The sequence below is a fragment of the Cetorhinus maximus genome, chromosome 25 (genome assembly GCF_964194155.1).
Source record: "Cetorhinus maximus chromosome 25, sCetMax3.hap1.1, whole genome shotgun sequence".
In the NCBI taxonomy this organism is placed as follows: Eukaryota; Metazoa; Chordata; class Chondrichthyes; order Lamniformes; family Cetorhinidae; genus Cetorhinus; species Cetorhinus maximus.
The window spans coordinates 33920330-33933770 of record NC_135903.1 but is presented as its reverse complement, the minus strand read 5'-3'; the positions used below and the strand labels follow the sequence as shown (position 1 = coordinate 33933770).

The window sequence follows — 13441 nt, the reverse complement described above, 5'->3', positions numbered from 1 at the left end:
TCAGTTTCTTCGGCTGATTTGTGCTATGATGAAAAGGAGCTGTTGTAAACGGGCTCTGGTCTCATTGCGGATTATTTCCCAGGCACAGTCACTGAATTTCTGAAAAGAAAATTATTCAGGGAAACCGATTAGAGAATGAGCAGATTTAAATGTGGTGAAATGAACTACATGCCAGCAATCACATTGTCATTTATCAATTGACCTACCTCCTGTTTGAGAAACTTTTCCAGTTTCCTAAAGTAATTGTGAATGGCAGAGTTTCTCCTCATCTTGTGCTCTGATCCTGCTTTCCTGACACATTCTTCCAGCTCACCGAGCTGCCGATCCAGGAGAAGCCGGAGGTTTTCCACCTTGTCCTGGGCCCATGTGGCTGAACCCAGGTTCATGCTGTAGATCTTGCTGATGTAACGCAGGGTTTGATGGACAATCTGGATCCTGTCCTGTGTCTGTGTATAATGAAGAGAATGACATTAGAGAGGACATGTACACCTTTAGTTTTAGAACAGACTATGTTAAAGAACAAAATACAAATAGAGCTAAAAATGGGCAAAAGGGGGAGGATTAATTTTAGTTTGTTTAAAGGGGATCTGGCCCAGGTGTATTTGAATCAAGGATTCTTTTTTCCTTTATTCATTCATGGGATGTGGGCATCACTGGCAAAGCCAGCATTAGATGTCCTTCCCTAATATCCCTTGAACTGAATATTTGAAAGGACAGTGAAGATTCGACCATGTGCTGAGAGTGACATGTCATCCAGTCCAGGTGCAGAAGACACGTTTGCTTTCTTAAAAGGCATTAGTGAATCAGAAGGGTTTTACAAAGATCCATGATAGTTGCATGGTCAGTATTACTGACACTAGTGTTATATTCCACGTTCATTGATTGAATTAAAATTCCACCAGCTGTGTGATGGGGCATGAACTCAGGTACCCAGAGCATTAGCCTAGGCCATGAATTATTAACCCTGTGAATCTACCACTAAGCCACCGACTCCTCTTAAATAGTGCTTCCTCAGGAGGAAAGTAGCAATTGAGGCTCTTTTGAAGTGGCGATGTTATGGTTGCAGACTGGACTCCTTTCAATGAAGCAGAAAGGAAGGGCATGGAAAGGTCAATGACCTCATCGCCAAAAGATGTAGACATTAAAACAAAACAGAAAACGAAGCCTTATGTGAAACATTAGGCTCTTAGCTGAGTGAGGAACCAAGCTGAATGCAGCCAATATGGAGAAAAGTTATCAAAAGAAATAAGGAATAAACAGAACGCATGAGAATTGATGAGCAGGTCATGTAAGAGGGAAGCTAAAAACCTTTAATAAGCATGTAAATAAATGTTGATTAGTGAGCAAAAAATAAATCTTCTTGTGGGACACAAAGGACATGGCGGAGGATCTAAACCAGTTCTTGGAATTTGTCTTCACTTCACAAGCAGATGCTTCAAAAGTCACAGTGCAGGGGGAGCGAGTAGAGGAATTGGGTAGGATAAAACTAGATAAAGAGGAGGTACGTAAAATATTGGCAGCACTCAGGTTAGGAAAGTCACCTGATCTGGACGGAATACAGCTGAGATTGCTGAGGAAAGCATGGGTTGAAATGACACTTCTGGCCGCATTCCTCCAGTCCTCTTTAGATATGAAGGACATGATGGCAGCGGACCAGAAGATTTCAAATACTTATATCCCATTCAAAAATGGAAGAGGGATAAACCCAACAAATACAGGCCAGTTAGACTATTTTGGGTGGTGGGAAAACTTCAGACACAGTGATCTCTGGGGAGACATCTTTACCATCAAATTATCTTTACCAAGCTTGATTGAGTTATGTGATAATGTAGCAGAGCGTTGATGAGGATTGTGCGCTGGATCTTCTGATGATTAGTCTTTTAAAAGTGTGCGTATGGATTGATTTACAAAACAGCAAAAGCAGATTCAATAATAACTTTCTAGAGAGAATTGGATAAATAGTCAGAGAAGATTTTTGCATTGTAATGGGGGATGAGATCGGGAATAATTTGAATCGTTCATTCAAAGTGCTGCAGAGGTATGATGACATCATCAGAAGATTAAGCGCACTAACCTCATGAACACTCTCTGCTACATTATCACTTAACTCAATCAAGTTTGGGAAAGGTGATTTTTCTTGAATATATGAATGCTGGTTAGTGCGTACCTACTAACGTATTTTTCCACCAGGTACTTGATCGGAAACGTGGCAAGGAAACAGACTATTCTGCCCAATCGGTCTCTTTCAGCACAGGATCATTCTATGATCCTATGGCCTAACCTGCCTGCGTGGTTCATGCCCCAAAGTCATTCAGTGCAGCTGAGGAGTGAGATGTTTCGAGGGAGGCAAATTGTTACAGGGAATAAGATGATTAGAGGAAGTGAGGTGGTTAGAGGCAGGGAGAAAATTAAATGGTGTTAGGTTGAGAGAAGTTGAGACGTTTTCACGTAGTCAATGATCAGAGGACAAAATGCTCTCAACATCGCCCTCATCCTGATGACTACATTTGTGTCTGGCTGCATCAAGCTGTGCGTGGACCCTTGGAGCGCAAACTGCAAGTGCTGAGTTTCAACCTGTCCCCAGTGTTGCAAAGGATGGGAGTGGCCTTGCTGTCGTGAACACTCGAAGCCTTTGTAATTGCCTCACCACCTATCCCGTGTAGAAATGCTTAGGCAGAGAAACATCTTTGACAACATGCCCAGCAGGCAGTGGTCTGCACAGAATAATCTAAAGGCCCTGCAGGAAAAGGAGATGGGCGATCCAGTCGGATGGCTCCCAGAGCAGGTGGTTAGAGGGAGGGACATAATATCAGGGAGGGATATAGTTGGAGATAAGTCGGTAGTGAATGCAGTTAGAGAGAGTGATATAGTTCATGGGTGAGATAGTGAGTGAAATTCAATAAGTAAGACTGCTCCTACATTCACAATGGGTACAAATCACTCTATTCCAAATTCCTGATGTGGAAGTTTCCGATTCGGTTGCTAATCTTACTTTGTATAAAAGCCCTGTGTGAATCAAATGAACCGAGTGTTCACTCACCTCTAATTCCTTCGAGAGTTTCACCAGGTTCAAGGGTTTGGTTTTCAGTGAGAGTCTCTGTCTTATACAGTGTCGGGGAAAGGGTCCGCCCTGAGAGGGGAAAACAATCACTGTTACAATCAGCCCCAAAAACTCAAATACTGGAGAATCACAGGCTATTCATTGCACAAAATGACAAATTGCAAAACATTTCCCCTGATGTGACATTTCACAGCAAGCGGACACAATGTGATTCACCTCCTGCTCTGGCTGCAGGTTCAACTCACCATTGCATTCAGTTTGCTGAGAGTCTCTGTGTTGAGAACTTGCTGTAGCTGCAGCCTGTCACATCCGAGACTGAGGGTCCCGGACAAGAAGAGCAACACCATCCAGAATCTCCAGATACTCGCCAAAGCCATGATCAAGCGACCCAGAGTGAAATACCGATGTGAAAGATGAGAAACCGGCGGCTACGTGTTTCCGCGGCGAAAATGGTTCTTGCGAGCGGATTTAAACTGGGAAAGTCGAATCGGAGCCGCTTGTGATCCGGGAGCGAGCGCCTGTGCTGCCGAACAGTGTGAGTGTGAGTGTGGAGTATGTTCGGTGCTCTCACTGGCGCTGCCATGCTGTCGGCTTTAATGTGTGGCATTACATTCGAAAAGTGAAAACGGGCTCGAGGATTTTTGGAAGAGCTGCGGGAGATCAATAGTTTGTCCGGTTTCCTTTCTGAGGTCAGGAATGTAAAAGCTGGAGATTCCGAAAGCAGCGAGTGGAAAATCCCCGGTTGAAAATCACAGGCAGCGCTCGGTTCCAGCTCAGTGTTGTGTGGCTTCAGCTGACCTGGGGCACGAAGGTGGTGTAGAGGGAGGCTCTGAATTGGGGGCAGTGTGAACATGTATCGGGGGCTGGATTTTATCATCCGGATTATAGAGAGAGCGACAGCGGTGATCCGGTGCGGCGGCTTTTAGTGCTGACATTGGGCACCATGAAGAGCGATTCCCTTTGAAATCCACTGTGTCCCCGCGGTGTGTTCACCTGGCGCTTGTCCTGTTCACACTTCACAGGTTGGACATTGCAGACAGCTCTGCTCACAGCCCAGGGACACCGCTTCATGGGGACAGACTCCGCTCCGATTGACCTGTCCCACAATCTGCTCTTTAACTGGGAGAAGTTTCTCATTTCTCGGTTGTTTTCTGGAGCCATTTTCAGAGTCGGATTGAAAGAATATTTGATCTGCTCCGATTCTGAGTCCGAAAGTGATCCCGCTCTCTTTTATTTCATCCTTTCTTTCTTGTCTCTCTCCCGGGAAAGTGTCTGTGTCACTTTCTCTCTGGAAATTAACCTGGTGTCCATTTCAGCCAAAAGCGAAAGTGCCTGAAGGAAAGTGACGTGTTTTGTCATTTCCGAAAGGGAGGAGGGTTTGTAAAGAGGGTGGATCAGACTGAGAGGGGTGAGGGGCAGTTGGGAATTGCTTTGGGGTATTCGCTAAATGCCCGGCTACATAGGAAATGGCACCAAATCCCTCTCAGCTGGAAGTGTCACCAAAATCTACCGTCCGGGTAGATGTGGGAGCGGGATCCCACATTCCCCAACTGGAGACACGAGAGAAACTACAACTTACGAAAATGCTGTTATTGGCGAATAAAACAGTGGGAATTGTAATTATTGAAGGCGGAGGCGGAAGGAGGGTCAGGGAACTGAAGGAAGAATATTAAAAGCACTGGAGAGTGACATTGGAGGAAATAGGAAGGACCTGCGGGAGCGTGTGCATTTTTACATTACTAAAATATGCGGCCCATTCACAGCTCCTTTTGCAAAATTTGGTTTCATTTTCTCCTTGATGGGACGTGGGCGTCTCTGGAAAGGCCAGAATTTGTTGCTCCTCCCTAATTACCCGACAGAAGGTGGTGATGAACCGCCCCCTTCAACCCGTGAACTGCTGCCATTCATGTGGTGTAGGTGAATTTACAGAGGTGTTGGGAAGGGTTTTCCAGGAGTGTTAGCCTGTAACAGTGAAAAAATGGGAAATAGTTCCAAGTCAGTATCTTGTCCCTTGAATGGGAAACGAACTTTTCTGCTGGTCCCTTGCACCTGCTACCCTTGTTCTTCTGGGTTGTAGAAGCCGTCAGTTTGGGAAGCGGTGTTGAAGGGGCTTTGGTGAGATCCTGCAGTTCACCATGTACATGGTACACACTGACCCCAGTGTTTGTCGGTGGTGGACAGTAAATATTGAAGTTGGTTAGAGCGTTGTAGACTTACTGACGTTCACAACTTGATACCACTTTTGGGGTCGGTTTTCTGTTTTGTAGAAATTAATGGTGATGGAAATTGGATTGGTTCATCCCCACTTTTTTGGAATTGGAGTGCAATAGTTATTGTCTTTGTAAATTAATAAAGTTGCTTTGCATATCTTTTAACACATGTCTGTTGCTGTGCTCAAACCCAAATCATCCAGTTTATTTTTTGGGGCCCTTTGGAAGGCCTGTAAACAACTGCACTGCTGATAATTTCACCCTGGAGTGAGGTCAGTTTTGTGTGTAGGCCCAACTTTCTCGATGATATTTTTTTCAAAACAGGCTTCCTTTCACATTGTGCCCTTCCTGACCACAGGTGTCTCAAAGCACTCAGCAGCTTATAAAGTACTTTAGATATATAGTGACTGATGTAATGTAGGACACAAGTTAGCCGTTGCTCTGCCCAGCAGAAAGTCAGAATGTTGTTTAAATGGAGAAAGAACACAGAATCTTTCAGTGCAGAGGGACCTGGGTGTCCTTGGACCTGAGCAATTAAAATTTAGCAAACAGGTAGAGCAATTAATTGGAAAGGTAAATGGTATGTGGTCCTTTATTGCAAAGAGGATGAAGAATAGAAGTAGGGAAGTTTTGCTTCAACTCTACAGGCCATTTGTGAGACCAGACCTGGAGTACTATGTACAGATTTGGTCTCCTTATTTAAGCAGGGATTAACTTGCATTGGAGACACTTCAGAGAGGGTTCACCAGGTTGATTCCTGGAAAGAGAAGTTGGTTTATGAAGCAATCATAACCAGGTTGAGCCTATACTCCTTCGAGTTTGGAAGAATGAGAGGTGATGTCATTGAATCATTTAAGATTGTGAGGAGATTTGACCGTGTAGATGTTGAGGTGTTTCCTCTCTGTGGGAGTCTCTAACTGGGGGCCAAAGTTTCAATATGCACATGAGACGGAGATGAGGTGGATTTCTTTTGTGCTGAGTGTCATTAATCTTTTAAATCTCCACCTCAGAGTACAGTTGGAGATTGTGTTATTGAATATATTCAAGTATGAGTTAGATGGGATTGATCAACAAAGGAGTCAAAGGTTATAGGTGGCAGGCAGGGGAGTGGATTTAAGGCCACAATCAAATCAGTTGGAATCTTATTGAATGGTGGAGCAGGCTTGAGTGGCCAAATGGCCTACTTCTCTTTTTTCTTCTGTTCTAATGTAATGCAGACAGTATTTATCATACAGATTTTCAGAAGGTGTAAACAACCATGCGAAACAAAAGATTTCCATTCCCACTCTGCACTCATTCTCCTTCCTACTCATTACCTGATGTCATTCTCAACCCCATTGTCTGATGTCCCCATATATTCGCAGAGGCTGACACTCCAGTCATCTTCTATGTCCACCCATTCCATTTCTCCATCTGTCCATTTCTAATTTATACCTCTATTTTCCACTTTTCTCCTGAACATCAAGCTCAGGCCTCTCTCCTTTGGAGCTGGAATGTGGCGTTGAGATGCAGAGGGCTAAAAGATGATAAATCAGGGCAGTTCGGTTCACAATAGGTTCACAGTTCCAACGGGTGAGGGAAAATCTGATTGTGGAGACAGAAGAGGCGAACAGAGAAGGGCTGACAGGAAGAGGCAGCAGGTGGGAGAATCCAGAGCATTTGTATTGAGTATGGAAAGCCAACCGACAGAATTGAAAAATGAACATCATTCCAGTCAATGCGTAATATTGAAAACAATTTATTTGTACCAAAGGCTCTCATTGTGTATAAAATATTCCAGTTACAAAAAAATTTATCTGTTCGCCAACACTTAATAAATATCAATAAATAAATTATCATTAAAAATTCACATTACACATTAAATTACATGTAACATTTCATTACATGAAGACATCACAACAATAAAGATCAATAAATTACAGTGGCTGAAATAGATTGAAAAGTTGGCCACTTAGGAGAGGAGAAATGGAAAGGTCAGTGCAGCCCAGAGTTTATAGGTCTGAAAACCCATATCTTGAAAGCCTACCAGTAAATTCCAGAGCACACACCCCATCCACTAAAGGGTTAGGATTATATCAGGGGAAAATATCATAGCAATAAATATCAATAAATAAATGAATAAATAAAATAAATAAATAATCCAATCATGTCACTCATTGTTCTGTCATCAGTACAATAAAATATAAAATTTGTTACAAATATATATATAAATAGCTTTATGTTAAAAGTTTTTAAAATAAATATTCATTGCTCCCAGTCTGTGCTAAACATCTTTCTCAGTTTCTTCTGATGATTTGTGCTATGATGAAAAGGAGCTGTTGTAAACGGGCTCTGGTCTCATTGCGCATTATTTCCCAGGCACAGTCACTGAATTTCTGAAAAAGAAAATTATTCAGGGAAACCGATTAGAGAATGAGCAGATTTAAATGTGGTGAAATGAACTACATGCCAGCAATCACATTGTCATTTATCAATTGACCTACCTCCTGTTTGAGAAACTTTTCCAGTTTCCTAAAGTAATTGTGAATGGCGGAGTTTCTCCTCATCTTGTGCTCTGATCCTGGTTTCCTGACACATTCTTCCAGCTCACCGAGCTGCCGATCCAGGAGAAGCCGAAGGTTTTCCACCTTGTCCTGGGCCCATGCGGCTGAACCCAGGTTCATGCTGTAGATCTTTCTGATGTGACACAGGGTTTGATGGACAATCTGGATCCTATCCTGTATCTGTGTATAATGTAGAGAATGACATTAGAAAGGACATGTTCACTTTTAATTTTAGAACAGACTATGTTAAAGAACAAAATACAAATACAGCTGAAAATGGGCAAAAGGGGGAGGATTAATTTTAGTGCATTTAAAGGGGATCTGGCCCAGGTGTATTTGAATCAAGGATTCTATTTTCCTTTAGACATTCATGGGATGTGTGCATCACTGGCAAAGCCAGAATTACATGTCCATCCCTAATGTCCCTTGAACTGAATATTAGAAAGGACAGTGAAGATTCGACCATGTGCTGAGAGTGACATGTCATCCAGTCCAGATGCAGAAGTCACATTTCCTTTCTTAAAAGGCATTAGTGAATCAGAAGGGTTTTACAAAGATCCATGATAGTTGCATGGTCAGTATTACTGACACTAGTGTTATATTCCACGTTTATTGATTGAATTAAAATTCCACCAGCTGTGTGATGGGGCATGAACTCAGGTGCCCAGAGCATTAGCCTAGGCCATGAATTATTAAACCTGTGAATCTACCACTAAGCCACTGACTCCTCTTAAATAGTGCTTCCTCAGGAGGAAAGTAGCAATTGAGGCTCTTTTTAAGTGGAGATGTTATGGTTGCAGACTGGACTCCTTTCAATGAAGCAGAAAGGAAGGGCATGGCAAGGTCAATGACCTCATCGCCAAAAGATGTAGACATTAAAACAAAACAGAAAACGAAGCCTTATGTGAAACATTAGGCTCTTAGCTGAGTGAGGAACCAAGCTGAATGCAGCCAATATGGAGAAAAGTTATCAAAAGAAATAAGGAATAAACAGAATGCATGAGAATTGATGAGCAGGTCACATAAGAGGGAAGCTAATAACTTTTAATAAGCATGTAAATAAATGTTTGTTTGTGTTGATTAGTGAGCAAAAAATAAATCTTCTTGTGGGACACAAAGGACATGGCGGAGGACCTAAACCAGTTCTTGGAATTTGTCTTCACTTCACAAGCAGATGCTTCAAAAGTCACAGTGAAGGGGGAGCGAGTAGAGAAATTGGGTAGGATTAAAATAGATAAAGAGGAGGTACGTAAAATATTGGCAGCACTCAGGTTAGGAAAGTCACCTGATCTGGTCGGAATACAGCTGAGATTGCTGAGGAAAGCATGGGTTGAAATGACACTTCTGGCCGCATTCCTCCAGTCCTCTTTAGATATGAGGGACATGATGGCAGCGGACCAGAAGATTTCAAATACTTACATCCCATTCAAAAATGGAAGAGGGATAAACCCAACAAATACAGGCCAGTTAGACCATTTTGGGTGGTGGGAAACCTTCAGACACAGAGATCTCTGGGGAGACATCTTTACCATCAAATTATCTTTACCAAGCTTGATTGAGTTATGTGTTAATGTAGCAGAGCGTTGATGAGGATTGTGCGCTGGATCTTCTGATGATTAGTCTTTTAAAACTGTGCGTATGGATTGATTTTCAAAACAGCAAAAGCAGATTCAATAATAACTTTCAAGAGAGAATTGGATAAATAGTCAGAGAAGATTTTTGCATTGTAATGGGGGATGAGATCGGGAATAATTTGAATCGTTCATTCAAAGTGCTGCAGAGGTATGATGACATCATCAGAAGATTAAGCGCACTAACCTCATGAACACTCTCTGCTACATTATCACATAACTCAATCAAGTTTGGGAAAGGTGATTTTTCTTGAATATATGAATGCTGGTTAGTGCGTACCTACTAACGTATTTTTCCACCAGGTAGTTGATCGGAAACGTGGCACAGAAACAGGCCATTCTGCCCAATCGGTCTCCTTCAGCACAGGATCATTCTATGTTCCTATGGCCTAACCTGCCTGCGTGGTTCATGCCCCAAAGTCTTTCAGTGCAGTTGAGGAGTGAGATGTTTCGAGGGAGGCAAATTGTTACAGGGAATAAGATGTTTAGAGGAAGTGAGGTGGTTAGAGGCGGTGAGAAAATTAAAGGGTGTTAGGTTGAGAAAAGTTGAGAAGTTTTCACATAGTCAATGATCAGAGGACCAAACGCAGTCAACATCGCCCTCATCCTGATGACTACATTTGTGTCTTGCTGCATCAAGCTGTGCGTGGACCCTTGGAACGCAAACTGCAAGTGCTGACTTTCAACCTGTCCCCGGTGTTGCAAAGGATGGGACTGGCCTTGTTGTCGGGAACACTCGAAGCCTTTGGAACCTGACTCACCACCTATCCCGTGTAGAAATGTTCAGGCAGAGAAACACCTTTGACAACAGGCCCATCAGGCAGTGGTCTGCACGGAATAATCTAGAGACCCTGCAGGAAAAGGAGATGGGAGATCCAGTCGGATGGTTCCTAGAGCAGGTAGTTAGAGGGAGGGACATAATATCTGGGAGGGAGAGAGTTGGAGATAAGGGAGTAGTGAGTGCGGTTAGAGAGAGTGATATAGTTCATGAGTGAGATAGTGAGTGAAATACAATAAGTGAGACTGCTCCTACATTCACAATGGGTACAAATCACTCTATTCCAAATTCCTGATGTGGAAGTTTCCGATCCGGTTGTTGATCTTACTTTGTATATAAGCCCTGTGTGAATCAAATGAACCGAGTGTTTACTCACCTCTAATTCCTTCGAGAGTTTCACCAGGTTCAAGGGTTTGGTTTTCAGTGAGAGTCTCTGTCTTATACAGTGTCGGGGAAAAGGTCCGCCCTGAGAGGTACAGAGGAGGTGAACTGTAACTACGCGGGAGGATTGGAGAGGTTGTCACTGTTTTCCTTGGAGAAAAGAATGTGGAGATTAGGCTTAATTGAGGAACTCAAGATAGCCTGTGGGGTATGGACAGCGTAAATAATAAGAAACCGTTTCCACGAAAGCGAACATCAAGAAATATGACTGAGGGTCCCGGACAAGAAGAGCAACACCATCCAAATTCTCCAGATACTCGCCAAAGCCATGATCAAGCGACCCAGAGTGAAACACCCCGAGTTGAGGATCAGACACTGACCGGATCTGGGATCAACTCCGAAAGTCTGTTACTTTGAAGCGAATGAAACACGAGGAGTGGAAATGCTGCAGCTTGTGAAGCCGGAGCGACCGCCTGAATGTCCAGTCCTGTTTGTGTATGTTTGTGTGAGAATTGTGCTGGGAGGAGCTGTCGCTGTGAAGAGGGGGGACTGGCGATGTTGCTATTACACTCTATAAGTGAAATCTGGTTGCGGGAGTTTTGGAAGGACTTCAGGAGAGGAAGAGTTTGTCTGCTCCCTGTCTGAGGTAAGGAATCTGAAATCTGGAGATTCCTGAACCAGTGACTGGAAGATGCCCGAGAGAAAATCACAACCCGCGCTCGGTTCCAGCTCAAAGTTCTAATAATTTGGATCAACAGTTTTAACAATGTTTTGGGAACATTATCATGCTTCCTCCAAATTGAACGGATTCGCATTAAGGGGGCAATGAAGGGGCATTTGGTAACATTGATTCATTATAAGGCTGTACTTGTTCTTGAGTTCTCTGCCTGAAAGCAGGTCCGACCCATTGCATCACAAGATCTCCATAAGGTGATAGGCAAATTCATAAATTACATTCAACATGCCCGTGACATATGTAAAACATTCTCCTCCTTCTAGCCCTGTGACATAGTCGACATGAACATCAGAATTCAACTTTCTCCACCATGGGCCTGCTGGTTGGGGATACACTGCCTGGCTCCCACTGTCTAAATGCAGACTGTAAAAGCCCAGAATGGCATCTCTTCCCCACCATCACCCACCCAGCCCCAACGTTTAGCCTCTGTGTCCCCAAGAATCTATTTTAGGTCCCTTTCTATTTCTGTTCGACATGCATCTCCTCAGGGAGATCAAACAAAACACAGCGTCAGTCTCCTGGATAAGAAATACCTTCATTTTAAAATTCTCACCCTCATTTTCAAATATTGAAAGCACTGCGTGAAGTTTGCTCCAATCACACCCTGGGTTCAAAAATTGCTCCTCATATCACATTTACTCCCTTTGCCAACTATTTTCAACCTGTGCCCTATATTTCTTGATGTTCGTTTTCGTGGAGACGGTTTCTTATTATTAACGCTGTCCATACCCCACAGGGTACCTTGAGTTCCTCAATTAAGCCTAATCTCCACATTCTTTTCTCCAAGGAAAACAGTGACAACCTCTCCAATCCTCCCGCGTAGCTACAGTTCGTTATCCTGGGAATGATTCTTGTTAACCTCCTCTGTACTCTCAACAATACCCTTACATCCTTCCTCAAGTATGGTGCCCAGAACAGTACTCCAGATGATGCCTAACTGGTGTCTTATACAAGTTCGACATGACCTCTTTTCTCTTCTACTCAACGCCACAATTAATAAAGCCTATGCTAGTATATTCTTTATTAACTGCTCTCAATATGCCCTGCCATCTTCAATGACCAATCCGCATATACACCGAGGTCCCTCTGTTCCTGCACATCCTGTAGAGTCACTCCCTTTATTTTATAAGGTCTCGCCTTATCTTGCCTCCCAAAACGTATCACCTCACATTTCTCTACATTGAACTTCATCTGCCACTTGTCTGCCCAATCCACAAACATGCCAATGTCGTTTTTAAGTTCAGCACCATCCGCATCACAGTTGACAACATTTCCAAAATTTGTATCATCTGCAAAGTTTGAAATCTTGCTGTGCCCACCACAACAAATGTTGCTGTATAACATTCCCGTGAGGCACCTTGAGACCTTAAAGTCGCTCTATTATTCTGAATGGTTGTTACTGATGGGCTGTCTCTGATTTGCCCCCTCTCCCCCTTCAGGTTCACATTCCGCTTCTTCCGTCATTGAGCGCCCTCCTCCTCAATGTCTGCTTTCCAATTTCCTCTCAGATCCCATTTGTTCCTTCACCCAAATCCAGATTTAATCTCTCCTGGAGGCTGATTCCCTCTCTCCCCTCAACATAATTACCGACTCGGTGTTTTGGGTTCAACTCACCATTGCATTCAGTTTGCTGAGAGTCTCTGTGTTGAGAACTTGCTGTAACTGCAGCCTGTCACATCCCAGACTGAGGGTCCCGGACAAGAAGAGCAACACCATCCAGAATCTCCAGATACTCGCCAAAGCCATGATCAAGCGACCCAGAGTGAAACACTGATGTGAAAGATGAGAAACCGACGGCTTCGTGATTCCGCGGCGGATTTAAACTGGGAAAGTCGAATCGGAGCCGCTTGTGATCCGGGAGCGAGCGCCTGTGCTGCCGAACGGTGTGAGTGTGAGTGTGGAGTCTGCTCGGTGCTCTCACTGGCGCTGCCATGCTGTCGGCTTTAATGTGTGGCATTACATTCGAAAAGTGAAAACGGGCTCGAGGATTTTTGGAAGAGCTGCGGGAGATCAATAGTTTGTCCGGTTTCCTTTCTGAGGTCAGGAATGTAAAAGCTGGAGATTCCGGAAGCAGCGAGTGGAAAATCCCCGGTTGAAAATC

The 13441-nt window shown here is 43.6% G+C and overlaps 2 protein-coding genes across 2 annotated transcripts; both read right to left on the bottom strand.

Moving 5' to 3' along the window:
* On the bottom strand, positions 1-3438 carry LOC144667749 (interferon alpha-F-like). The gene is made up of 4 exons (XM_078529193.1): positions 3307-3438; positions 3041-3130; positions 207-446; positions 1-99 (listed from the first exon to the last, which is right to left on the bottom strand). The coding sequence occupies exons 1-4, from the start codon at positions 3436-3438 to the stop codon at positions 1-3; spliced, it is 561 nt and encodes a 186-aa protein (XP_078385319.1).
* Positions 3439-7547: 4109 nt separating this feature from the next.
* Positions 7548-13086, bottom strand: LOC144667748 (interferon alpha-H-like). Its single transcript, XM_078529192.1, has 4 exons — positions 12955-13086; positions 10600-10689; positions 7755-7994; positions 7548-7646 (listed from the first exon to the last, which is right to left on the bottom strand). Exons 1-4 carry the CDS (start codon positions 13084-13086, stop codon positions 7548-7550), a joined length of 561 nt encoding a protein of 186 aa, XP_078385318.1.
* Positions 13087-13441: the final 355 nt, after the last annotated feature.